Genomic DNA, 25173 nt, shown 5'->3' on the forward strand with positions numbered 1-25173 from the left:
GTGTGCAGGAGGTGTGTCCAGCTGCAGCTACTGGCTAACTGCATTTCGGAGCTGGAGCTGCGGGTGGATTCACTGTGGAGCATCCACAATGCCGAGATTATTGTGGCTAGCAAGTTCAGTGAGGTGGTCACACCGCAGGTAAAGATTACGCAGGCAGAAAGGAAAAGGGTGACTACCAGGCAGAGTAAAAGGACTAGGCAGGTAGAGCAGGAGTCCCCCGGGGCCATCTCCCCCTCAAACAGATATACTGTTTTGGATACTGTTGGGGGAGATGGCTTATCAGGGGAAAGCAGCAAGAGCCAAGTTCGTGGCACCACGGGTGGCTTTGCTGCACAGGAGGGGAGGAATAAGAGTGGCAGGGCGATAGTGATAGGGGATTCAATTGTAAGGGGAACAGAGAGGCATTTCTGCGGCCATAAATGTGACTCCGGGATGGTATGTTGCCTCCCTGGTGCTAGGGTCAAGGATGTCACTCAGCGGCTGCAGGGCATTCTGGAGGGGGAGGGTGAACAGCCAGTAGTCGTCGTCCATATCGGTACCAACGACATAGGTAAAAAAAGGGATGAGGTCCTGCAAGGTGAATTTAAGGAGTTAGGAGATAAATTAAAAAGCAGATCAAAGGTAGTGATCTCAGGATTACGTGCTACGTGCTAGCGAGTATAGGAACAGGAGAATAGACCAGATGAATGCGTGGCTGCAGGGATGGTGTAGGAGGGAGGGATTTAGATTCCTGGTACATTGGGACAGGCTCTGGGGAAGGTGGGACCTGTTCAAGCGGGACGGGTTACACCCGAGCAGGACCGGGACCGATGTCCTCGCGTGGGTGTTTGCTAGTGCTGTTGGGGAAGGTTTAAACTAGAATGGTAGGGGGATGGTAACCTGAGCAGGAAGACAGAGGAGGGGGAATCAAGAATAGAAACAAAAGACGGAAAGGGAAAAAGCAATAGTGGAAGGCAGAGAAAACAAGGGCGAAAAACAAATAGGGCCATAGTGCAAAATAAAACTAAGATGACTAGCAATCTTAAAAAGACAAGTCTAAAGGCATTGGGCCTGATTTTAGCACCCACTATCGGGTGCGTTCTCGGCGAGGGGGCCCCGAAAATCGCGAAAACCCGGAGCAGGACCGGATCGCGCCTCGATCCCGCCCACTTCTGGGTTCCGCGCTGACGTGCGGGGGTGCGTGCGCAGCCCCCGCTGGTGGGAATCCCGCAGGCAATTAAAGCCAGCGGGATGCCACTTGAGTGTATTTACTTTGCTTGTTCCGGTCATTAACTGACCTGATTAAGGGACTGTGTGTGATTTTGGATAAACATGGGACTGTTTCACACACTGGGGGAAACAGTCCCAATTGAAATGGACGTGTTGCAGCCGTCAGCCTTTGGCAGCTGCAAAGGTCCATTTGACAGGTGTGGGGGGGTGGAGACCCTCAGCCATTGCAGGAGGCCGCTCTGTCACTTGGGACAAAGTTTGGCCTCCACCACCCTCCTCCTGATGTTCGAAGTCACCAACCTGCACACTTATCCCGGGGTCCGGAGACATGTACCTACCTTGCGGACCCCCTCAGATGTACATCTTGCGGATGGGGGCCGCCGTAGCTGCAGTCATGACCTCCTCGGAGGGCGAACAACATCACCAGCCTCGCCATCCACGCCGTCCACCTCTGACACATGGAGCTCCACAACAGAGGGCTGTGACACATCCACCTGTACAGCAGGAGGGAGGGCTACCGCAGAGAGAGATGCGTCGCAGAGGGCACTACCCTCGCCACACGTTCCACAGACCGAGGCTCAGCCTCCTGGACCTCTCTGAGCAGCAGTGCACACGGAGGCTCAGAGTCAGTCGACATGTAGCCGTCGACATGTAGCCGTGGACATCTGCAGCCTCTTTCATGCCGAGCTGCTCCTGGCTGGCCCGTGCACCATCTTCCTACCTGTCGCTGTCAAAGGTCACCACTGCCCTCCCGAACTTCTGCTCCACAGCCTTCCAGGCTGCAACCGGGGACATCCCCGATGTCTCTCAGTCGTCTGCGCAGAAGAGCCCTGCAAATACACCTACACCCACTCTGCAGTGACACACTGGGTGGCGTCAGTGGTGGGTCCTCATAGGGATACCCACGAGCGGGCATTATTGCACAAACCGGACAGGATTCGCGAAGACATGGCAGTAGTGGTGCCAATATAATGTGTGATGTGAGTTGTTCTTTAATTCAATAGAAGTAAGAACCATGACAAACCCTCAAACACCCTTGTGCATCCCCTTCATGCTCACGACACGTTTGCCTTACGCTGCCTACTGCACATATGTGATGCATGCCCTGTGGCTGCAGCACAGGTGGTGGCAGGTTGAGTGAGGCTGGCCGTGAGAGAGATGCACGAGAGGGTGAGTATGGGATAGAGCCATGAGATTGTATGAGGATTGGGTTGCGTGGTAGTGGCGGGGTGAGTACTCGCGAGGTGAGTAGGTGCAGGTAAGATGAGGATGAGGTTTGAGTGGGTGTGAGGGGTCATGTGACAGAGTAGTGTTGGCAGTGCCGAAGGAGATGTGGGGTGGGGGCAGTGTTGTGGCAGACGGAGTGTAGGGGAAAGACTACGTGTTCTCACTGTGGCTGACCTACTGAGGTCATTGGAGCGCCTCCTGCACTGTATGCAGGTGGGCGATATGTTGGTGGCGCAGGTGACCCCCTCTGCCACCGCGAGCCAGGCCTTCTTGGTGGCAGAGGCAGGCCGCTTCCTCCCGCCCGCCGGGGGGAAGATCTCTGTCCTCCCCCTCCTCCTCACCCCATCTAATGATACCTGGGGTGAGGCATCATTAAACTGGGATCAGCCTTCCCCCCCTGGGCTGCTCCATGCTGTAATTTTTGCTGTTTGTGACAGCATCTCTCAGTGGAGGACTGCCCCTTTAAATAGAGCGCCTCCAGCTGACAGATCTTACTGTGCATGCGCAGCCCGCCCGACGCGCAGATCAGCATCGGGGAACCCGGAGGAGCAGGTAAGTGGATCCAATTAGTGTGTTGCCTGCTACGATCGCGCGGGCAACCCACTAATTTCACCGGGCGCGTTTTCAACGCGCCCGCTGGCCTACCCACCGAGAACCCGCACCCCTGGTAAAATCGGGCCCATTGTGTCTAAATGCGCGGAGCATTCGCAATAAGGTAGATGAATTAACAGCACAGATAGATATTAACGGTTATGATATAGTTGCGATTGCTGAGACATGGCTGCAGGGTGACCAAGGATGGGAACTGAACATCCAGGAGTATTCAATATTTAGGAAGGACAGGCAAAAAGGGAAAGGAGGTGGGGTAGTGTTGTTAGTTAAGGAGGAAATCCATGCAATAGTGAGGAAGGATATTGGCTCAGAAAATTACAATATGGAATCTGTATGGGTGGAGCTAAGAAACACCAAGAAGCAGAAAACGTTGGTGGGGATTGTCTTTGGGCCCCCAAACAGTAGTGGAGATGTAGGGGAGGGCATTCCACATGAAATTAGAGACGCATGCAAGAAGGATACAACTGTAATCATGGGTGACTTTAATATACATATAGATTGGTCAAACCAAATTAGCAATAATACTGTGGGGGAGGAATTCCTGGAGTGTGTACGTGATGGTTTTCTAGACCAATACGTTGAGGAACCAACAAGAGAACAGGCGATCCTAGACTGGATATTGTGCAATGAGAAAGGATTAATTAGCAATCTTGTGCGGGGTCCCTTAGGGAAGAGCGACCATAACATGATAGAATTCCTCATTAAGATGGAGAGTGAAGTAGTTAAATCCGAAACTAGGGTCCTGAATCTAAATGAAGGAAATTATGAAAGTATGAGGTGTGAGTTGGCTATGATAGATTGGGGAACTTTACTAAAAGGGATGACAGTGGATAGGCAATGGCTAATATTTAAAGAACGTGTGCAGGAATCAATTATTCATTCCTGTCTGGTGCAAAAATAAAACAGGAAAGGTGGCTCAACCTTGGCTTACAAAAGAAATCAGGGATAGTATTCGATCCAAAGAGGAGACATATAAAATTGCCAGAAAAAGCAGCAAGCCTGAGGATTGGGAGCTGTTCAGAATTCAGCAAAGGGGGACAAAGAGATTGATTAAGAGGGGGAAAATAGAGTCTGAGAGTAAACTAGCAGGGAACATAAAAATTGACTGTAAAAGCTTCTACAAATATGTTGAGAAAAAGATTAGTGCAAATAAATGTAGGTCCCTTACAATCAGAAATGGGGGAAATTATAATGGGGAACAAAGAAATGGCAGAACAATTAGACACATACTTTGGTTCTGTCTTCACAAAGGAGGACACAAATAACCTCCCAGAAATGTTAGGGAACCAAGGGTCCAGTGAGAGGGAGGAACTGAAGGAAACCAGTATTAGTAAAAAAAAAATAGTGCTAGGGAAATTAATGGGACTAAAGGCTGACAAATCCCCAGGGCCTGCTAATCTACATCCCAGAGTACAAAAGGAAGTGGCCCTGGAAATAGTGGATGCATTGGTGATCATCTTCCAAAATTCTATAGACTCTGGAACAGTTCCTACAGATTGGAGGGTGGCAAATGTAACCCCACTATTTAAAAAAGGAGGGAGAGAAAAAACAGGGAATTGCAGACCAGTTAGCCTAACATCAGTAGTGGGGAAAATGCTAGAGTCTGTTATAAAGGATGTGATAACAGAATACTTGGAAGGCATTAACGGGATTGGACAAAGTCAGCATGGGTTTATGAAAGGGAAATCATGCGTAACAAATCTGCTGGAGTTTTTTGAGGATGTAACTAGTAGAATAGATAGGGGAGAACCAGTGGATGTGGTGTATTTGGATTTTCAGAAGGCTTTTGATAAGGTCCCACACAAGAGGTTAGTGTGCAAAATTAAAGCACATAGGATTGGGGGGAATATACTGGCATGGATTGAGAATTGGTTGACAGACAGGAAACAGAGTAGGAATAAACTGGTCTTTTTCCAGGTGGCAGGCAGTGATTAGTGGGGTACCGCAGGGATCAGTGCTTGGGCCCCAGGTATTCACGATATATATCAATGATTTGGATGAGGGAACTGAATGTAACATTTCCAAGTTTGCAGACGACACAAAGCTGGGGTGGAATGTGAGCTGTGAGGAGGATGCAAAGAGGCTCCAATGTGATTTAGACAAGTTGGGTGAATGGACAAGAATATGGCAGATGCAGTATAACGTGGATAATTGTGAGGTTATCCACTTTGGTTGTAAAAACAGAAATACAGATTATCTGAATGGTGATAGATTGGGAAAAGGGGAGGTGCAACGAGACCTGGGTGTCCTTGTACACCAGTCGCTGAAAGCGAGTAATCAGGTTAGGATGATAAATGGTATGTTGGCCTTCATTGCAAGAGGATTTGAGTACAGGAGCAGGGATGTCTTACTGCAGTTATACAGGGCCTTGGTGAGACCACATCTGGAGTATTGTGTGCAGTTTTGTTCTCCTTATCTGAGGAAGGATGTCCTTGCCATGGAGGGAGTGCAACGAAGGTTTACCAGACTGATTCCTGGGATGGCAGAACTGACGTATGAGGAGAGATTGGGTCGACTCGGCCTATATTCACTAGAGTTTAGAAGAATGAGAGGTGATCTCATCGAAACAGATAAAATTCTAACAGGACTAGACAGACTAGATGCAGGGAGGATGATCCCGATGGCTGGGGAGTCCAGAACCAGGGGTCAGTCTCAGGATACGGGGTATGCCATTTAGAACCGAGATGAGGAGAAATTTCTTCACTCAGATGGTGGTGAACCTGTGGAATTCTCTACCACAGAAGGCAGTGGAGGCCAAGTCATTAGATGTATTCAAGAAGGAGATAGATATATTTCTTCATGCTAAAGGGATCAAGGGATATGGGGAAAAAGCGGGAACAGGTTACTGAGTTAGATGATCAGCCATGATCATTTTGAATGGTGGAGTAGAGCCGAATGGCCTACTCTTGCTCCTGTTTTCTATGTTTCTGTGTTTTAATTGTTAATTTTAAATCTGAGATTGAAAGATTTTTGTTAACTAAAGGTATTAAAGGATATGGGGCTACAGCGGGTATATGGAGTTAGGTCACAGATCAGTCATGATCTCATTGAATGAAGGAACAGGCTCGAGGGGCTAAATGGCCTACTCCTTATCCTATGTTCCTATGTCACTAATAAATCCAATAAGGAATTCAGGAGACACTTCTTTACTCAGAGTATTGAGAATGTGAAACTCGCTGCCACATGAAGTGGTTGAGGTGAATACCAAAGATACATTTAAGAGGAAGCTGGATAAATATGAGGGAGAAAGGAATAGAAGGATAACGTTGATAGGGTTAGATGAAGTAAGATGGGAGGAGGCACGTGTGGAGCATAAACACTGGCATGCACCTGTTGCGCTGAATGGCCTGCTTCTGTGCTGTAAATTCGACGTATTTGGGCAGGGGGACTTGTTGGGAGAAATCAGGCTTGCTTTCATATATTGTACTATTTAGTGATTATGGGAATTTTTATCTGTGGTTTGTTATCTGTGCTGCTTTGTTCCCTGGTGAAAATAGCAACAAAGTTTGAAAGGCCGCTAAGTGCTTGTGTTTTTGTCTTGATTGGATCTCAGTGGAGTGGCTGCATTTTTAATGAACATTTCTCGTGTCTTAGGTGATTGTAATATCCTGTCCCACCATATTTTCTGAATGTGATATCAAATTGAGGGTCACTTATTTAACTACCACCAAAGCGCTTAAACAATACTGTAACATGATGTGTGTAGGCTGCAATTAGTGATTGTGCTTAGTTCCAATCTATAAGGTAACTTGATTTATTTTCTTTTAGTGAATCACTTAAGTATTTGCCTGATGAGGTAAACTCACCCATGTTTAAAGTTAAGAGGGAGGGACTTCGAGAGGACCCCATAACTCAGAGACTGAGAAGGTAAGACAAATTTACATTATTAACAAAAACAATTTGCATTTATATAGCGCCTTTAACGTAGTAAACAGTCCCAAGGTGCTTCACAGGAGTGTTATCAAACAAAATGTGACACCGAGCCACATAAGGAGATATGAGGACAGGTGACCAAAGGCTTGGTCAAAGAGGTAGGTTTTAAGGAGCGTCTTAAAGGAGGAGAGAGAGAGAAAGAGAGGCATAGAGGATTCGGGAGGGAATTCCAGAGCTTAGGTCCAAGGCAGCTGAAGACTCCTAATGGCTGCCAATGTTGGAGTGATGAAAATTGGGGAGCGCAAGAGGTCAGAATTGAATGAGCGCAGAGATTTCAAAGGGTTGTAAGGCTGGAGGGAGGTTACAAAGATTGGGAGGGGCAAGACCATGGAAGCATTTGAAAACGAGGATGAGAATTTTTAAAATCGAGGCGTTGCCGGACTGGGAGCCAGTGTAAGTCAGCGAGCACAGGGGTGATGGGTGAACGGGACTTAGTGCGAGTTAGGATACAGGCATCAGAGTTTTGGATGAGCTCAAGTTTACGGAGGGTGCAAGGTGGGAGGCCCGCCAAGGGAGCATTAGAATAGTCGAGTCTGGAAATGACAAAGGCATGGATGAGCGTTTCAGCAGCAGATGAGCTGAGGCAGGGGTGGAGATGGGCAGTGTTACGGAGGTGGAAGTAGGAGGTCTTGGTGTTGGAGAGGATATGGGATAGGAAGGTCAGATGGGAAGCCAAGGTTGCAAATGGTCTGTCAATGAACAGTATTGATTCACTAGTCGCCTAAAAACAAACTGAATACAATGGATGCCCAGTATGACTGCTTTGCTAAAATGATCATGAACCATATGTGTGGAAGGTTTATTTGTTTTGAACTTCTTTTAAATGTACTTATTAGGCATTGTTCATTAGTTTGTATATTGTTGTGGATTTGAGGGTTTTTGCAGATCTTTAAGCATTGGCCCTCCAATTCCTTGGGAGTTCTACCAGCCTCCCACCATAACTCCAGCAGAGGACTGGTGAAATCCCCAGTAAAATGGCGAGACTTGGTTGCAGAAGCGGGTGATGGTACAGAAGTGGAAGTAGGTAGTCTTTTGTGATGGAGAGGATATGGGGTCAGAAGCTCAGATCTGGGTCAATTAGGGTGGCACGGTTTCAAACAATCTGGTTCAGCCTGAGACAGTGGCCGGGGGAGGCGGTGGGGGAGATAGAATTTACGGCTAGGGTATAGAGTTTGTGGCAGAGGTTGTGGTCTTCCTAATGGTTAGCTGGAGATAATTGCGACTCATGCATGACTCTGTCGGACGAGCAGCCTGACAACACTGAGGTGGAGAGGTAGAGCTGGGTGTCATCAATGTTCATGTGGAAGCTGACTGATGTTTACAGATGTTGTTGCCAAACATTGGCATGTAAATGAGGAATAGGAGAGGGCTGGAATAGGAGATCTTTGGGGGACTCCAGAAGTAACGGGGCAGGAAGAGAAGCCACTGCTGGAGAAGCTCTGACTACGTTTGGATATGTAAAAGTGGAACAGTGAGTGATCCCACTGAGTTGGACAATGGATGAGAGGTGTTGGAGGAGGATGGTTGCCTTCTCTACCAATGTCAAAGGTTGCAGAGAGGATGAGGAGGAATGATGCACCACGGTGAGTGAGGGAGAGGGAGGGAGGGACAGTCGATTTGGCTTGGTGGGCAAGGAGAAGAGGGGGATGCAACAGAAACAACCGTGGCAGCTGAACATACAGTCTCAGTCTTACTGACTAGAAATCCACGAGTTCCTTGGGCTTGTTTTTGGAGTTGACTATAGATGGGGCAGGGGAGAAGGGTTTAAGGAGATGGTTGGTAGTGGAGAAAAGAATCCAGGATGCTCCTGGAGTAATGGACTGTTTTGGCAGAGGAGAGAGAAGCCTGATAGCGCTTGATGTAGTCCAGCCAGGTCTAGTGATGGGTTGTTAAACCAGTTGTGTGCCAAACGCATCAAAGGTGCAGGTGAGGGCAGGGTTAAGCAAATTGATGGTTGCAGAAGTATCATGCTGAACGGAGGGCCTAAGGCTCAGCATTTGGGAGTTTGATGGTGCAGTTGTAATTATCTGGGGGAAAGTTTTCTGAGGGATGGGCGCAGTTACAACAGATATGTCTGTTCTACTCCTGTTCTTTTTTTTTATTTGTTCATGGGATGTGGGCATCGCTGGCGAAGCCAGCATTTATTGCCCATCCCTAATTGCCCTTGAGAAGGTGGAGGTGAGCCGCCTTCTCGAACTGCTGCAGTCCATGTGGTGAAGGTTCTCCCACAGTGCTGTTAGGAAGGGAGTTCCGGGATTTTGACCCAGCGACGATGAAGGAACGGCGATATATTTCCAAGTCGGGATGGTGTGTGACTTGGAGGGGAACGTGCAAGTGGTGGTGTTCCCATGTGCCAGCTGCCCTTGTCCTTCTAGGTTGTAGAGGTCGCGGGTTTGGGAGGTGCTGTCGAAGAAGCCTTGGTGAGTTGCTGCAGTGCATCCTGTGGATGGTACACACTGCAGCCACAGTGTGCCGGTGGTGAAGGGAGTGAATGTTTAGGTTGGTGGATGGGGTACCAATCAAGCGGGCTGCTTTGTCCTGGATGGTGTCGAGCTTCTTGAGTGTTGTTAGGGCTGCACTCATGTAGGGGGTGGTGGTGTGTGTCAGCTTCACCTCTGACTACTGAGCGGTTCGAATCGCTCCCACTCCCTGGGTTCTAGACCTTGGACTTATTTGGGGGTTGTGACAAAGTGCAGCAGACAACTGGTTTTGGTGCAAGAAACTTTGACCTTTATTCAAGAGAGGAAATACAACACAACAATCTTAACACTCTAATAAAATGGGGAACACTACAGTACACGTGAGGGAAATTACAGTAGAAAGATACCTCACCCCTCCCAAATCCCACTGTACTAGTTAGGTTGGACTCTAAAGGACCAGGGATAATGCTCACCAAACGAAACCTTGACAGTAATTCACCCAGAGGTAGGTCAGAAATAGATTGTAAGTGGAAACTTTGCGGATCTTTGGTTTTCTCCCGAGTTGGTTTTCTTTGGTCGCGGTGGCTCAATATTACCCGGTTGGTTGGTGGTGATATTCGGTTGGTTGTTTCGTAAGGCCCTTGTTGCCGCGAGGTGTCTGATGGTCACTGGGACTGTTGCTCTGGTTTCTTCTTGTATGTCAGCCTGCTTCTAGAGCTGCTGTCCTTCCCTGTCGAACTGCTTTCCTTGTTGTCTGCTGGAATCTGCTCTTCTTTCCAGACACAGGCAGAACCAAGACAGTTTCTTCTTGTGTGTCGGCCTGCTTCTAGAGCTGCTGATCTTCCTTGTCAAACTGCCTTCCCCTCGCCTTGTTGTTTGCTGGAAACTGCAAACTGCTCTTCTTTCCAGACACAGGCAGAACCCACACAAGCAGCCCACCAGAGCCAGCAAGCCAGAGAGCGAGAGCGAGAGAGAGAGCTTTCGCCTTGTGGCTGTCTCTTCTACAATGGTCTGTTTAAACAGTTCTTACAAAGTTCTTTGATGGCCTTTTGATGGTCCCAATCATATTGCAAATTGCTTCTCCCAATGTGTCATTGTTTTTAATTCTGATTTAGAGCTTGTCACATAAGGCTTCCTTTTGTATCCAACGTCCTAGGTGTTGATAGGTTTTGCATTAAAACAAAAGCATGGCCCCACCAGTCTGGAAACAGTTATCTCTTTCAATGGGAGTGCTTATCGACCCCCTGCTGTCCGTTTTGCATTAAAACAGACATGTCTGAAGCAGTAATTCTCCCACCTTCCACGTGTGGGTTGTAGATTTCGTCTGGTGACCTCTCAACTATCCTTCCATTTTAGGATTATAGTCAATGGCCAAAGTTTTCCCATACTCAGGGTAAAGGTGAATTTCTTTAGGGTTTTTCTCTGAGTTTTTGGGGGATCTGTGAATTTTGAGAATCTTACACTCCCCCCTGTGATACTTTAACCTTGCTTCAAGTATCATACTGGTCAAAGGTGAGCAAAATTCTCGATCCTCGAGAGCCAACCTTCCCCTGTAGTTTACCTATCTAAGACCCAAAACATGCATTCCCCATGTTCAGATGCAGACACAGGTAAGAATTCAGTTACATTCATATCCAAGCACGGAGGGGGTCCAACACCCCTGCACCACTTAGAAAATACGGTACATACATAGAAAAATAATACATGGTAAACAATAATACTTAAACTACCAACCACCTTATGTAAAATATTAACTAAAACACCCAAACTTAACAATCTCAAAATTAAATAACAGAAGCTATGTACATCCGCCGCCCGTCCCCGGGCGGCCAGGCTAATCCCTGTTCGGGTTACAACACACTACTCCCTTCGGTGTGGCCGCGCTGTCCTGTACCTTTGGTCCCTCGCAGCCTGCGGCTGCTGGCTGGGGACCCCTGTGCTCAGATCGATCCCTGACTTGAGGGGCTGCCCTTTTAAACTGGGGAGCCGGTGACCACGGTTTCTTTGGCTGTGGCGTTCGTGGGGGCCTTCTAGGGACTCTGGCTGGTTGGGGTTTTCTGGCTGGCGAGTCTTTAACTCGAGCCACTGTCCCCTCTTGTGCGGTCTGTGGAATCTCCACTGCCGCTGGCTGGGGATTTCTATCCTCAGGCTGTACCTCTTCTAAACCTGTGTCAGGGGCAGGTAACTCTCTGCCCTCAGGTCCCACCTCGTCTGAGTCCCAGATGAGCGGGGGAGTGTCCCAAACGGTGGGTGGGATGGCCCTTCCCTTAAAACAAGCCATTGCACCCACTTGTGCAGTCTGTGAGTTTGCTCCTGCTGCAGGCTGAGGATTTTTATCCTCAGACCTTGCCCCAACTGGCTGTTCCCTTCTCTTGGATTTAAACAACTTACATTGGTTAATGTGGAACCATTTGGTGCGCCTAGGCAGCTTTATGGCGTATACCATGGGGCTTGCCTTATCTACAATGCTGTAGGGCCCCATGTATAATGGTTCTAGACTGCCTACCCGAGCAAAATTCCTAACCATAACCTGATCCCCTATCTCCCACTCGTGGTGCGTACGGGGTTCTAACAGCAGTCGGTCACTCCGATGCTGTTTTCCCATGTTGCTAGCAGCCTGCCAGTGAACCTGTTTAAGGTGTTCAAACAGATTCCTGACGAAGCTGTCCCGGTTCACCTCTCTGAGCTGACCCTCCGTGAGCACCGGGACTAGCACATGGGTGGGGGTCCGCATAACCCTACCAGTCATGAGCTCGTGTGGGGAATACCCTGTGCTTTTTGACTGGCTGGCTCGGATCCCCATTAGGACCAACGGTAAGACTTCATCCCACTTTCTAGGTGAGTCTACCGTCTCTTTCCTCAGCCTTTCTTTCAAGGTTCTGTTCATCCTCTCTACAATCCCTGAGGACTGTGGGTTGTGTGCAACGTGCCATTTCCCCTCTATGCCAAGTACCATAAGGGTATTCTGCATGACCTGCCCAATAAAGTGACTCCCTTGGTCAGACTCCACGTACTGTGGTAGCCCCCATCGTGAGAACACCTCCCTGACCAGGATCCTGGCTGTACTCATAGCCGTGGCTGTTCGACAGGGGAAGGCTTCTACCCACTTTGTGAACACATCCACCAGGACTAGGCAGTACTTATAGCCTCCCTGGGTGGTGGGTAGGGGCCCGATGTAGTCGACCTGGATCGACTGCCATGGTCCCTCTACCCTCCTGATGTGTCCCATAGGTACTTTCCTTTTGTGGGGGTCAGGGTTGTTAGCAGCACACACCAGACAGCTGGCACAGAACTCGCGGACATCTTCCCTGAGTCCTGGCCACCATCCTGCCTGTTCCACCCGCTGCCAGGTGGTCTCAGGCCCGGGATGCCCCGCTCCTGGACCCTCATGGGCCAGTTGAAGGAATTCCCTCCTGTGCTGCTGCGGTACTACCCATTGCTCTCCCTTAAACAGCATGCCCTCCTTTACAGAGAGGGCTGCTGTGCTGTAAGGGCCCTCTACCCTTTTCCCTTCTGCCACTGCACTGAGGACTGCCTTGAGGACGGGGTCTTGGGTTTGGACCATCTTAAGGTCCGGGGTTAAAGCTACCCCTGCACTCCCCTGTGTCCCATTCCTACCAGTGACTGCTGCTATAGGACGGGACCCAAATGGGTCCCAGAAAGTGCCTGTGCGGGCACCCTCCTTAGCTAGCACGTCGGCCTGCCGGTTGCCCTCGCTCCGGGGTTCTGCGGAGGAATGGGCTTTCACGTTATGGATGAAAACCTCCCCTTCCTCCCCCACTGCTGCTAAGATTTTCTCCAGCAAGGGTTTCACTGTGAGGGGTCTCCCATCAGCGGAGGTGTATCCGCAGCGGGACCAGATGGCCAGGTACTCCGTACACGAATTGCATGTGAACATGCTGTCCGAGCAAATCGTGTAATGGGTGGGGAACCACGTACACTACCGCGGACAGTTCAGCCTGCTGGGCGCTCATGGTGCTGGGGAGCTTAATTGCCATGGCAAGGTCTGCCGCTGGGTCATAAACTCCACACCCCGTGAGTCGCTCACCAGCAGATACTGTGCTGGAGCCATCCACATAGATTTCACGGCCTGTGGGATGTGTCCCGGCCCGTAAACCTATGTTTGCTTCCCAAACCCCTTCTATGGAACACCGGTGGGCTGTTCCAGGATATACCAGGTTAGCTGCGAACTTTGGCTCGCAGAGCCCTTTTACTTTCAGGTCCATCTGTGAGAGAAGCAGGATCCAGCGAGCAATGCGGGCACTGCTCACTGTCCCATCCTTGATTCTCCCGTCCAGGAGCATCTGGGTGGGCGTGTGATGGTTGATGGGAGAGGTGCCTGTGAAGATCAGCGATCTTTTCACAGCCCAATATGTTGCCAAGAGGTGCCTTTCACAATTGGAGTAGCTCTTCTCCACATCTGTGAGTATCCTGGAGGAGTAGACCACCGGTCTCAGCTTGCCATGCCGCTCTTGGAGCAGCACAGCACTCAGGCTGTCCCCGCTCGCTGCTACCTCCAGGAAGAACTCTTTCCCTCCATCTATGGCCCCTAAAGCTGGTGCGGTCTGCAGATCTTTCTTGAGCCTGACAAATGCTGCCTGGCAACCCTCATCCCAAACCCACTCCACTCCACTCCCTTATGCAGGAGTCGGAGCAGAGGGGCTGCTGTGGCTGCATAGTCCTCAATGAAGTCTCTGCAGTACCCGGTTAGCCCCAGAAACGATCTCACTCCCATGACTGTGTTGGGGACTGGTAACTCCTGTACTGCTTCCCTTCTCGCTTTATCTATGGCCCTTTCCCCAGCGCGTATTGTCAGGCCCAGGAATTTCACCTCCTGCTGGCCGATCTGTGCTTTCTTTGGGTTCACTTTAAAACCTTCCTGACCGAGCAGTTCCAGCAGTTCGGCCAGAAGTGGGCCATGCTCCTCTCTCGCATCGGTGAACAGGAGCAGGTCATCCACGTATTGTACCAGCTGCCTGGGCTGGCTGAAGCCCTTTAAACTGTTTGCCATGCATTGGTGGAAAATGCTGGGGCTATTGTGGAAGCCCTGAGGCAGACAGTTCCAGGTGTACTGTTGCCCTTTAAAGGTAAAGGCAAACTTGTACTGATCCTCTCTCCTTAAAGGGATGGACCAAAACCCGTTGGAGATATCCAGCACCGTGAAAGTGGTCGCGGATGCTGGGATACTTCCTATCAGGTCGGCAACTGCTGCTACCGTGGGTGCACAGGCTGGGATGTTACTGTTGAGCACCCGATAGTCCACTGTGGCCCTCCAGGAGTTGTCCGGTTTTCTAACCGGCCACAGTGGCGAGTTCACGTGGGTGGCTATCGGTCTCAGGACGCCCTGTTGCACTAAAGACGACATGGCTGCTTCCATGTCTGGCTCCGCTTCCCTGGGGAAGTTATATTGCTTTTGTGGTCGGGCCATAGGGTCCCCATCTACACTGACCTCGAACCCGTTGACCCTCCCACAGTCGTGTTTGTGTGTGGCAAATGTGGCTAGGTGGGCTCGCACAAATGCCTGGAACTCCCTTGGGGTATTGCTGACCATGAGTTCGAGGTTATAACCCTCTTTAGGCTTCATGGTACACAGGGTCCCCTTCCCCTGTTTCCCTGGGATGACTACTACTCCGCCTTCCTTTCCTGTATTTGCTCCCCACAGGCAGTGATTCCTCAAATCCACTAGGATCCCGTGGCCTACAATAAAGTCGGCTCCCAGGATCCCTTTTCCACCCTCCACTTCCCACTTCATTAGGACACAGGTCCACTTAGAGCGGAGTGTTCCTAAACGAATGTTCAGCGGGATGGAAAATGAGCCAGCCTGTTCTTTACCTGTGAATCCCGACAGACTGTATGGGACCCCGTCAGATAGAGGTGAGGTGGTGGGGTTTGCTGAATGGATCACGGTACATGATGCTCCCGTGTCCAACAGATAGGTCCCCTTTACCTCTTCTACCTCCATCTCAACGAGGGGTCTCTTCCATAAGTCATAGGTAAGGGAACACAGGTAAACAGGCTGCGCTGGCTCTAGTCAGGGTTGTGGGTTAGATGGGGCTGATGGGGTCAGAGCGCCGGTGGTGGCTGCTACCTTCCCTGGGCCAGTCAATAGGGTTCTCATGGCGTCCAAAAATGACTCGACCGTGGCGGGAGGGATTCCTGTCTCTGCCTTTTGGGCTGGGGTTGAGGAATTCTTTCCCTTGTTATCTTTCCAAGGATTCTTACACTCCTTCCTCCAGTGTCCATCCTTCCCACACCCATAACAGTTAAGCTTTGTGCTGGAAGGGTTATTCCCTTCCTGATGCCACTCCTTCCTACCCTGGCCGGGTTTCATTTCATGCACTTTCCCTTTCGGTGGGTGTGCATCGGTTCCTTTACCATTACGGTAAGCAATGGTCAATTGTCTGACCACTGTGAGTTCGGTAGTCAGGGGATTCTTTGGGTCAAACCACATTCCTGCCGCGGCCCTGACCTGTGGCAAGCTGTTTGCCACCAGGCAACGGAGCCAGTGGGCCCGCTGATCCTGGTCCAGGTTAGCTCGGTTAGGCGTCCCACTGCATGCGCTCCTATACACCGGCCACAACCTGTCTGCAAAAGCCTGCGGGGTCTCTCCTACGAGCTGCACTGTTTTTTCCACCCGGGAGAAAGGACTTCCCTCATTCATCCCCATGGCCTCAAGAACTTCCTCCTTGAGCTCCCCATAATCACACTGTCCCATCTTACATTGGTCAGAGAGGGACTGGAAGAGCTTACTCTCCAGGGAGAATAGCAGCATTTTGGCCTGTTCAGCATCATTGCACTCGTTGATGCTTGCTGCTTGTTCCACTTCCCTGAAGTGGACCGAGGGGTCCCCATTTGCAGCAAGTTTAGTTAAATGGCTTACCATGGACCTAAGCTGTTGGGTGCCGTGGGGAACTACGAACTGGTTTTGGAGGGGTCCCTCATCCCCGTTATCAGCGGGCGGGCCGAACCTTTGCTGCCGGGCCGGGCACATCGGCCCCGGTCCCAGCCTCTCTTGCTGGGGGTTTTCCTCCTCAGCTTCTGCCCCTACTTCCACCCCCCTCTCCTGCCAGATTTCGCTAAAGCTTGGCGCTACGGGTGGTGGTCGTGGGCCCTCCTGCTCCTCAACCGGGTCGTCCCTTGGCACGACCTGTGGTGTCTGAACCGTTCTCCCCAGGTTCCCTGTGAAGTCGACCTGGGCTGCACTAGGGCTTATGAGGCACACCATGCCTTTTGCCGTCCTTAGAGCAAGGTTCAGACACTCTATCTGCTTCTGACAGGGGCCATGGTCTGCATCCTCAAACCTCTGTGTGCTCACTATCTTATAGGCTGCCTGTAAGCCTTTTACTTTCTCCTCCTGCTCTCTTACTTGACTTGCCAGGCGGGCATTCTTTTCCCGCAACCTCAGCTCGTTGATCTTGGCCTCAGTGACCTGACACTGTAAATATTCCTGCTGGGTCTTATGCTCCCCCACTAACTGCACCCTTTCCTGGTTCAGAATCTGCAATGCTAACAGTAACTTCTCCCCTGCTAGGGCCTTCGTTTGGACTTCAACGGCTGACTCCCGAATCTCAGCTGCCTGTGCTTCAACGAGCCTGTCCAAAAGCTGGATCTGTTTCTTGAAGCACATCAGCCAGACTGCCTTTTCTATGGATTTCTTATGATCCTTCCCTCCTGTCCATTTAGCTGCAGCATCTACCGGGCGCCCAGCCTTTAACAGATTAGTGACCCATTTTTTTTCCATATTCACCTTACTGAACACATAATTTGAAATCCTCTCTTCCATTACAGTTCTCTCTTCCAAATCAGTGTCCACTGTGTCACATCCCTTTTGCCAGGGTCCCATCTGGGGTGCCATTTTGTCGGGGGTGGTGGTGTGTGTCAGCTTCACCTCTGACTACTGAGCGGTTCAAATCGCTCCCACTCCCTGGGTTCTAGACCTTGGACTTATTTGGGGGTTGTGACAAAGTGCAGCAGACAACTGGTTTTGGTGCAAGAAACTTTGACCTTTATTCAAGAGAGGAAATACAACACAACAATCTTAACACTCTAATAAAATGGGGAACACTACAGTACACGTGAGGGAAATTACAGTAGAAAGATACCTCACCCCTCCCAAATCCCACTGTACTAGTTAGGTTGGACTCTAAAGGACCAGGGATAATGCTCACCAAACGAAACCTTGACAGTAATTCACCCAGAGGTAGGTCAGAAATAGATTGTAAGTGGAAACTTTGCGGATCTTTGGTTTTCTCCCGAGTTGGTTTTCTTTGGTCGCGGTGGCTCAATATTACCCGGTTGGTTGGTGGTGATATTCGGTTGGTTGTTTCGTAAGGCCCTTGTTGCCGCGAGGTATCTGATGGTCACTGGGACTGTTGCTCTGGTTTCTTCTTGTATGTCAGCCTGCTTCTAGAGCTGCTGTCCTTCCCTGTCGAACTGCTTTCCTTGTTGTCTGCTGGAAACTGCTCTTTCCAGACACAGGCAGAACCAAGACAGTTTCTTCTTGTGTGTCGGCCTGCTTCTAGAGCTGCTGATCTTCCTTGTCAAACTGCCTTCCCCTCGCCTTGTTGTTTGCTGGAAACTGCAAACTGCTCTTCTTTCCAGACACAGGCAGAACCCACACAAGCAGCCCACCAGAGCCAGCAAGCCAGAGAGCGAGAGAGAGAGCTTTCGCCTTGTGGCTGTCTCTTCTACAATGGTCTGTTTAAACAGTTCTTACAAAGTTCTTTGATGGCCTTTTGATGGTCCCAATCATATTGCAAATTGCTTCTCCCAATGTTGTGGAGATGCCGGTGATGGACTGGGGTTGACAATTGTAAACAATTTTACAACACCAAGTTATAGTCCAGCAATTTTATTTTAAATTCACAAGCTTTCGGAGATTTTCTCCTTCCTCAGGCAAATGTTTCAAGAGCTCCTTGAAGCCTACGCATTTATACATATAGAACAATACATGGTGTTTACAGACTGCCCCTGCAACTGCCCGTTGCCAAGGCAATCACCGTGTTCAGACAGAGAGGTGTCACCTGCAGAACCCCCGAATACACATTCAACAAAAAAACAAACAGGGAAAAAAAACAGAGAAAAAAAACACAGAGAGAGGCAGAAACATCCGGAAGGCAGAGAGAGCCAGCAAATGACCCATTATATGTCATCAATGAGGACAAACACCTCGCTATGGCCATCCCCACACCTCCACTACTCGCCTTTAAACAGCCACCCAACCTCAAACAGACCATCGTTCGCAGCAAACTACCTAGCTTTCAAGAGAACAGCGTCCACGACGCCACACAACCCTGCCACGGTAACCTCTGCAAGACATGCCAGATCATCGACACAGATACCACCATCACACGAGAGGACACCACCCACCAGGTGCATGGTTCATACTCCTGTGACTCGGCCAACGTTGTCTACCTCATACGTTGCAGGAAAGAATGCCCCAGAGCATGGTACATTGGCGAGACCATGCAGACGCTGCGACAACGGATGAACGGACACCGCGCAACAATCGCCAAACAGGAGGGTTCCCTCCCAGTCGGGGAACACTTCAGCAGTCATGGACATTCATCCACCGACCTTCGGGTAAGCGTACTCCAAGGCGGCCTTCGAGACACACGACAACGCAAAATCGTCGAGCAGAAATTGATAGCCAAGTTCCGCACCCATGAGGACGGCCTCAACCGGGATCTTGGGTTCATGTCACGCTACACGTTACCCCACCAGCGAACAAATGTTATCTGTTTTTAATATAATGGGTCATTTGCTGGCTCTCTCTGCCTTCCGGATGTTTCTGCCTCTCTCTGTGTTTTTTTTCTCTGTTTTTTTTCCCTGTTTGTTTTTTTGTTGAATGTGTATTCGGGGGTTCTGCAGGTGACACCTCTCTGTCTGAACACGGTGATTGCCTTGGCAACGGGCAGTTGCAGGGGCAGTCTGTAAACACCATGTATTGTTCTATATGTATAAATGCGTAGGCTTCAAGGAGCTCTTGAAACATTTGCCTGAGGAAGGAGAAAATCTCCGAAAGCTTGTGAATTTAAAATAAAATTGCTGGACTATAACTTGGTGTTGTAAAATTGTTTACAATTCTCCCAATGTGTCATTGTTTTTAATTCTGATTTAGAGCTTGTCACATAAGGCTTCCTTTTGTATCCAACGTCCTAGGTGTTGATAGGTTTTGCATTAAAACAAAAGCATGGCCCCACCAGTCTGGAAACAGTTATCTCTTTCAATGGGAGTGCTTATCGACCCCCTGCTGTCCGTTTTGCATTAAAACAGACATGTCTGAAGCAGTAATTCTCCCACCTTCCACGTGTGGGTTGTAGATTTTGTCTGGTGACCTCTCAACTATCCTTCCATTTTAGGATTATAGTCAATGGCCAAAGTTTTCCCATACTCAGGGTAAAGGTGAATTTCTTTGGGTTTTTCTCTGAGTTTTTGGGGGATCTGTGAATTTTGAGAATCTTACACTCATCCAGGCAAGTGGAGAGTATTCCATCACACTCCTGACTTGTGCCTTGTCGATGGTGGAAAGGCTTTGGGGAGTCGGGAGGTGAGTTACTCGCTGCAGAATATCCAGCCTCTGACCTGCTCTTGTAGCCACAGTATTTATGTGGCTGGTCCAGTTAAGTTTCTGGTCAATGGTGACACCCAGGATGTTGATTGTGGGGGATTTGGCAATGGTAATGCCATTGAATGTCAAGGGGAGGTGGTTAGACAATCTCTTGTTGGAGATGGTCATTGCCTGGCACTTGTCTGGCGCGAATGTTACTTGCCACTTTTCCGCCCAAGCCTGGATGTTGTCCAGGTCTTGCTGCATGTGGGCACGGACTGCTTCATTATCTGAGGGGTTGCGAATGGAACTGAACACTGTGTAATCATCAGCGAACATCACCATTTCTGACCTTATGATGGAGAGAAGGTCATTGATGAAGCAGCTGAAGATGGTTGGGCCGAGGACACTGCCCTGAGGACCTCCTACAGCAATGTCCTGGGGCTGAGATGATTGGCCTCCAACAACCACTACCATCTTCCTTTGTGCTCGGTATGACTCCAGCCACTGGAGAGTTTTTCCCCTCATTCCCATTGACTTCAATTTTACTAGGGTTCCTTGGTGCCACACTCGGTTAAATGCTGCCTTGATGTCAAGGGCAGTTACTCTCACCTCACCTCTGGAATTCAGTTCTTTTGTCCATGTTTGGACCAAGGCTGTAATGAGGTCTGGAGCCGAGTGGTCCTGGCAGAACCCAAACTGAGCATCGGTGAGCAGGTTATTGGTGAGTAAGTGCCGCTTGATAGCACTGTCGACAACACCTTCCATCACTTTGCTGATGATTGCGAGTAGGCTGATGGGGCGGTAATTGGCCGGATTGGATTTGTCCTGCTTTTTGTGGACAGGACATACCTGGGCAATTTTCCACATTGTCGGGCAGATGCCAGTGTTGTAGCTATACTGGTACAGTTTGGCTAAAGGCGCAGCTAGTTCTGGAGCACAAGTCATCAGCACTGCAGCCGGGATGTTGTCGGGGCCCGTAGCCTTTTCTGTATGTAGTGCACTCAGACGTTTCTTGACATCACGTGGAGTTATTCGAATTGGCTAAAGACTGGCTTCTCTGATGGTGGGGATATCGGGAGGAGACCGAGATGGATCATCCACTCGGCACTTCTGGCTGAAGATGGTTGCAAATGATTCAGCCTTGTCTTTTGCGCTCACGTGCTGGATTCCGCCATCATTGAGGATGGGGATGTTTACAGAGCCTTCTCCTCCCGTTAGTTGTTTAATTGTCCACCACCATTCACGACTGGATGTGGCAGGACGACAGAGCTTTGATCTGATCCGTTGGTTGTGGAATCGCTTAGCTCTGCCTATAGCATGTTGTTTCTGCTGTTTAGCATGCATGTAGTCCTGAGTTGTAGCTTCACCAGGTTGGCACCTCATTTTTAGGTACGCCTGGTGCTGCTCCTGGCATGCTCTTCTACGCTCCTCATTGAACCAGGGTTGATCCCCTGGCTTGTTGGTAACGGTAGAGTGAGGAATATGCCGGGCCATGAGGTTAGAGATTGTGCTGGAATACAATTCTGCTGGTACTGATGGCCCACAGTGCCTCATGGATGCCCAGTTTTGAGCTGCTCGATCTGTTCTGAATCTATCCCATTTAGCACGGTGATAGTGCCATACAACACGTTGGATGGTGTCCTCAGTGCAAAGATGGGACTTCATCTCCACGAGGATGATGCGGTGGTCACTCCTACCAATACTGTCATGGACAGATGCATTTGCGACAGATAGATTGGTGAGAACAAGGTCAAGTAGGTTTTTCCCTCGTGTTGGTTCGCTCACCACCTGCCGCAGGCCCAGTCTGGCAGCTGTGTCCTTCAGGACTCGGCCAGCTTGATTAGTAGTGGTGCTACCAAGCCACTCTTGGTGATGAACATTGAAGTCCCCCACCCAGAGTACATTCTGTGCCCTTACTACCCTCAGTGCTTCCTCCAAGTGGTGCTCAACATGGAGGAGGACTGATTCATCAGCTGAGGGAGGATGGTAGGTGGCAATCAGCAGGAGGTTTCCTTGCCCATGTTTGACCTGATGCCATGAGATTTCATGGGGTCCGGGGTCAATGTTGAGGACTCCCAGGGCCACTCCCTCCTGACTGTATATCACTGTACCACCACCTCTGGTGCTTCTGTCCTGCCGGTGGGACAGGACATACCCAGGGATGGTGATGTAAGAGTCTGGGATGTTGGCTGAAATTTATGATTCTGTGAGTCTGGCTATGTCAGGCTGTTGCTTGACTAGTCTGTGGGACAGCTCTCCCAATTTTTGCACAAGTCCCCAGATGTTAGGGAGGAGGACTTTGCAGGGTCGACCGGGCTTGATTTGCCTTTGTCGTGTCCAGTGCCAGGTGCTCCGTCCGGTTTTATTCTTATGACTTTTTTTAGCGAGATTTTGCAACTGAGTGGTCTTCTAGGCCATTTCAGAGGGCAATTAAGAATCAACCACATTGTTCGTCCCATGACAAAAGAATTGGCGGAGGTAGAGACTGCAATCTATCTGTAAACAACTCACCTGGAATTTCCTTGAGGTTTTTCCTGATCAGCTACCATAACTTCAGTTGAAGATCAGTGAAACCCCGTTCACGCATTCATCCGGAGTTTCTTCCGATCTGTCACCGAAGTTATGGCGACTGATTGAGAGAACCTTGAGGAAATTACGGGTGACTGTAAGCACAGACAATATAATGCCTTGAAAAGCTTTGTGCTGGCATGCTGGCCTATGTCATTGTAACACATTGATCCTTGTGAGTCAATGGAGATAATTGATCAAATAAACCCCCACCAAAAAAAACAAATTTTACATGCATCTAGATATAAGTGGTATAATCTTTCCTTCCAAATATTCCTCCTTACTTAATATTGCAGATTTTCGTTCAATGCAACCTATGGATATTAATAAACAAGGAGGAAAATTAAATAATTGAAGATTAAATAAGCACCAGAAACGGATAAAGCAGAGAACAGAAGCAAATGAAAGGTGGTAGGAAGCAGAGGAAGATACAGGGTTATGGAAAGGGAGCAGGATAATGGGATTAGTTTTGATTTGCTGTAACAAATGGTCAGTACAAACACAATGGGCCAAATGCCCTCCTTCTGTGCTGTAAACTTCTATGGTTGTAAGCCCACATGGATTCAGAAGGGGAAGATCCTGCCTGACCAAATCTCCTTGACATTTTTTTGAAGTGACATTCCCAGTAGACCATGAAAAGCCCAAAAAGCATTTAACAATGTTCTGCACAAAAGGATGCTACTTAAGTTTAAAATTGGGGAATTTTGGGTAAAACTTGGGAATGCATAAGAATTTGGGTTAAGAATAGGAAGCAGCAGTAACAGAAATTTTATTGAGTGGAGGAAAGTGCTGGCTGGGGTGTTCCAAGGATCATTTTTTGGGATTCCAACTGTTTCTAATTTACATTAATGACTTGAATTCAGAAACTCAATGCAAACTAGTCAAATTTATATATGATTATAAAAACTAGTAGGAGCAGTTGAATCTGAGGAGGGACCTACAAAATATAAGTGGATGAAACAATGGCGTGTTAAAAATTTAACGCAGACACGTGTAAAGTGCTACACATCGGAAGGAAAAAAATGGGTAACATAAACACTTCATGAATGGTATTGAAATAACTACGGATGAAGTTGAAAGACCAGGGGGTTTTCGCTGATTCAACATTCAACCTATCCAATCTCTGCAGAACAGCAATCAGCAAAATACTGAACTATATTGCCAAAACAGTAGAGTACAAGTCAGAGGAAGACATGCTCAAACTGTGTAGTGCTCTGGTCAGTGCACACCTTGAGTATTACATCCATTTCTGGTCATAGAGACACAAGAGAGACATTCAAGCAGCAGAGGGTGAGGGGTGGTTTATTTATGAACCTAGGGCCAGAGGACTGCATAATAAGGAATTGGAAGAGAATTCTGGTCTTTTAGCTTTGAAAAGAGATGACTGAGAGGTGACCTTGTATATGTGTATATATAACATAATAAACAGTTAGAAAAGGTAAATCAGAACACTAATGCAGTAAGAACCATGAGAGTAAGATAAAAGGACAGATTCAACTCGTAAAAGGTAAATTTAGGACTGATGACAGAAAGCTCTTCAATCAGTGATTAACTCAAAAGGACTCCTGGATAAGGTCGTGGAGGCAAAATCCTTGGAATCATTTAAAAAACATTTGGATGTTGCTGTGGGGGGGAATGTAGGATGTACCTAGATCGATGAACTATGTTGAGTCGAATAGTCATCCTCATCTGTATCATTAGGGTTCAATTACCAGGGGACACAAATAGGAAATTAGGAGTAAAAAAGGTAGACAAATGGAACTTTGTCATCCAAGGAGTAATAGAATTATGCAATAAGTTAACCAAGGAAGGCCACTGAAATGATAGCACAAAATGGAGTAAGAGACAGTTGGATGCATTTCTAGAGAGAGAAGAGAATGAAGGATATGGTGGGACGGAGAGTAGGTGGATTGCTATCTGGAAAAGAGAGGGGCTTGTTGGGCTTAGTAACATTTTCCTGTTTCTAAGAATTTTTATGTTAAATAAAAAAAGGAAAAGGAGGGAATTGTCTGGTTATGTCACTTTGAAGTGCCAGAATGTTTTTCTATGTTAAAGCCGTTATATAAATGCAAGTTGTTATGAAATTGAATTAAAGTAAAATGAACAAAAAGTGCTGCCTTTACTCTTTTTGTATAGCTGCGGTCACTCTGGCCCATTGAAGTTGGTGATTACGCACATCATGACTCCAGGGATATGCTGTGGTGGGCGAGAAGAGCAGGATAGAATCATAGAATAGCTGCAGCAGAGAAAGAGGCCATTTGGCCCATCGAGCCTGTGCTGGCTCTTTGTAAGAGCAATCCAGTTAGTCCCGTTCCCCCGCTCTTTCCCCGTAGCCCTGCAAATTTTTTTCTTTCAAGTATTTATCCAATTCCTTTTTGAAAGCCACAATTGAATCTGCTCCCACCACCCTTTCGGCAGCACATTCCAGATCATAACTACTTGCTGCGTAAAGAAGTTTTTCCTCATATCGCCTTTGGTTCTTTTGCCAACCACCTTAAATCTGTGTCCTCTGGTTCTCAACCCTTCTGCCAATGGGAACAGTTTCTCTTTATTTACTTTATCTAAACCCTTCATTGAGCACTTCTATTAAACCTCCTCTTAACCTTCTCTGCTCTAAGGAGAACAGCCCTATCTTCTCCAGTCTATCCACGT

General features: G+C 48.6%; 1 protein-coding gene across 2 annotated transcripts in view; it reads left to right on the forward strand.

The window, feature by feature from the left end:
- The window catches only part of gtf3c2 (general transcription factor IIIC, polypeptide 2, beta), a 148272-nt gene that overhangs the window by 29985 nt on the left and 93114 nt on the right, over positions 1-25173 (forward strand). For both annotated transcript variants that reach the window (XR_010962901.1, XM_067984439.1), the window contains exon 6: positions 6817-6915. Coding sequence is in view for 1 of the 2 variants with exons in the window: in XM_067984439.1 (XP_067840540.1) it covers positions 6817-6915 (99 nt within the window). In the remaining variant the exon portion in view is untranslated. The remainder of the gene's footprint in view (positions 1-6816; positions 6916-25173) is intronic.

This window comes from Heptranchias perlo, chromosome 5 (assembly GCF_035084215.1).
Source record: "Heptranchias perlo isolate sHepPer1 chromosome 5, sHepPer1.hap1, whole genome shotgun sequence".
Lineage (NCBI taxonomy): Eukaryota > Metazoa > Chordata > Chondrichthyes > Hexanchiformes > Hexanchidae > Heptranchias > Heptranchias perlo.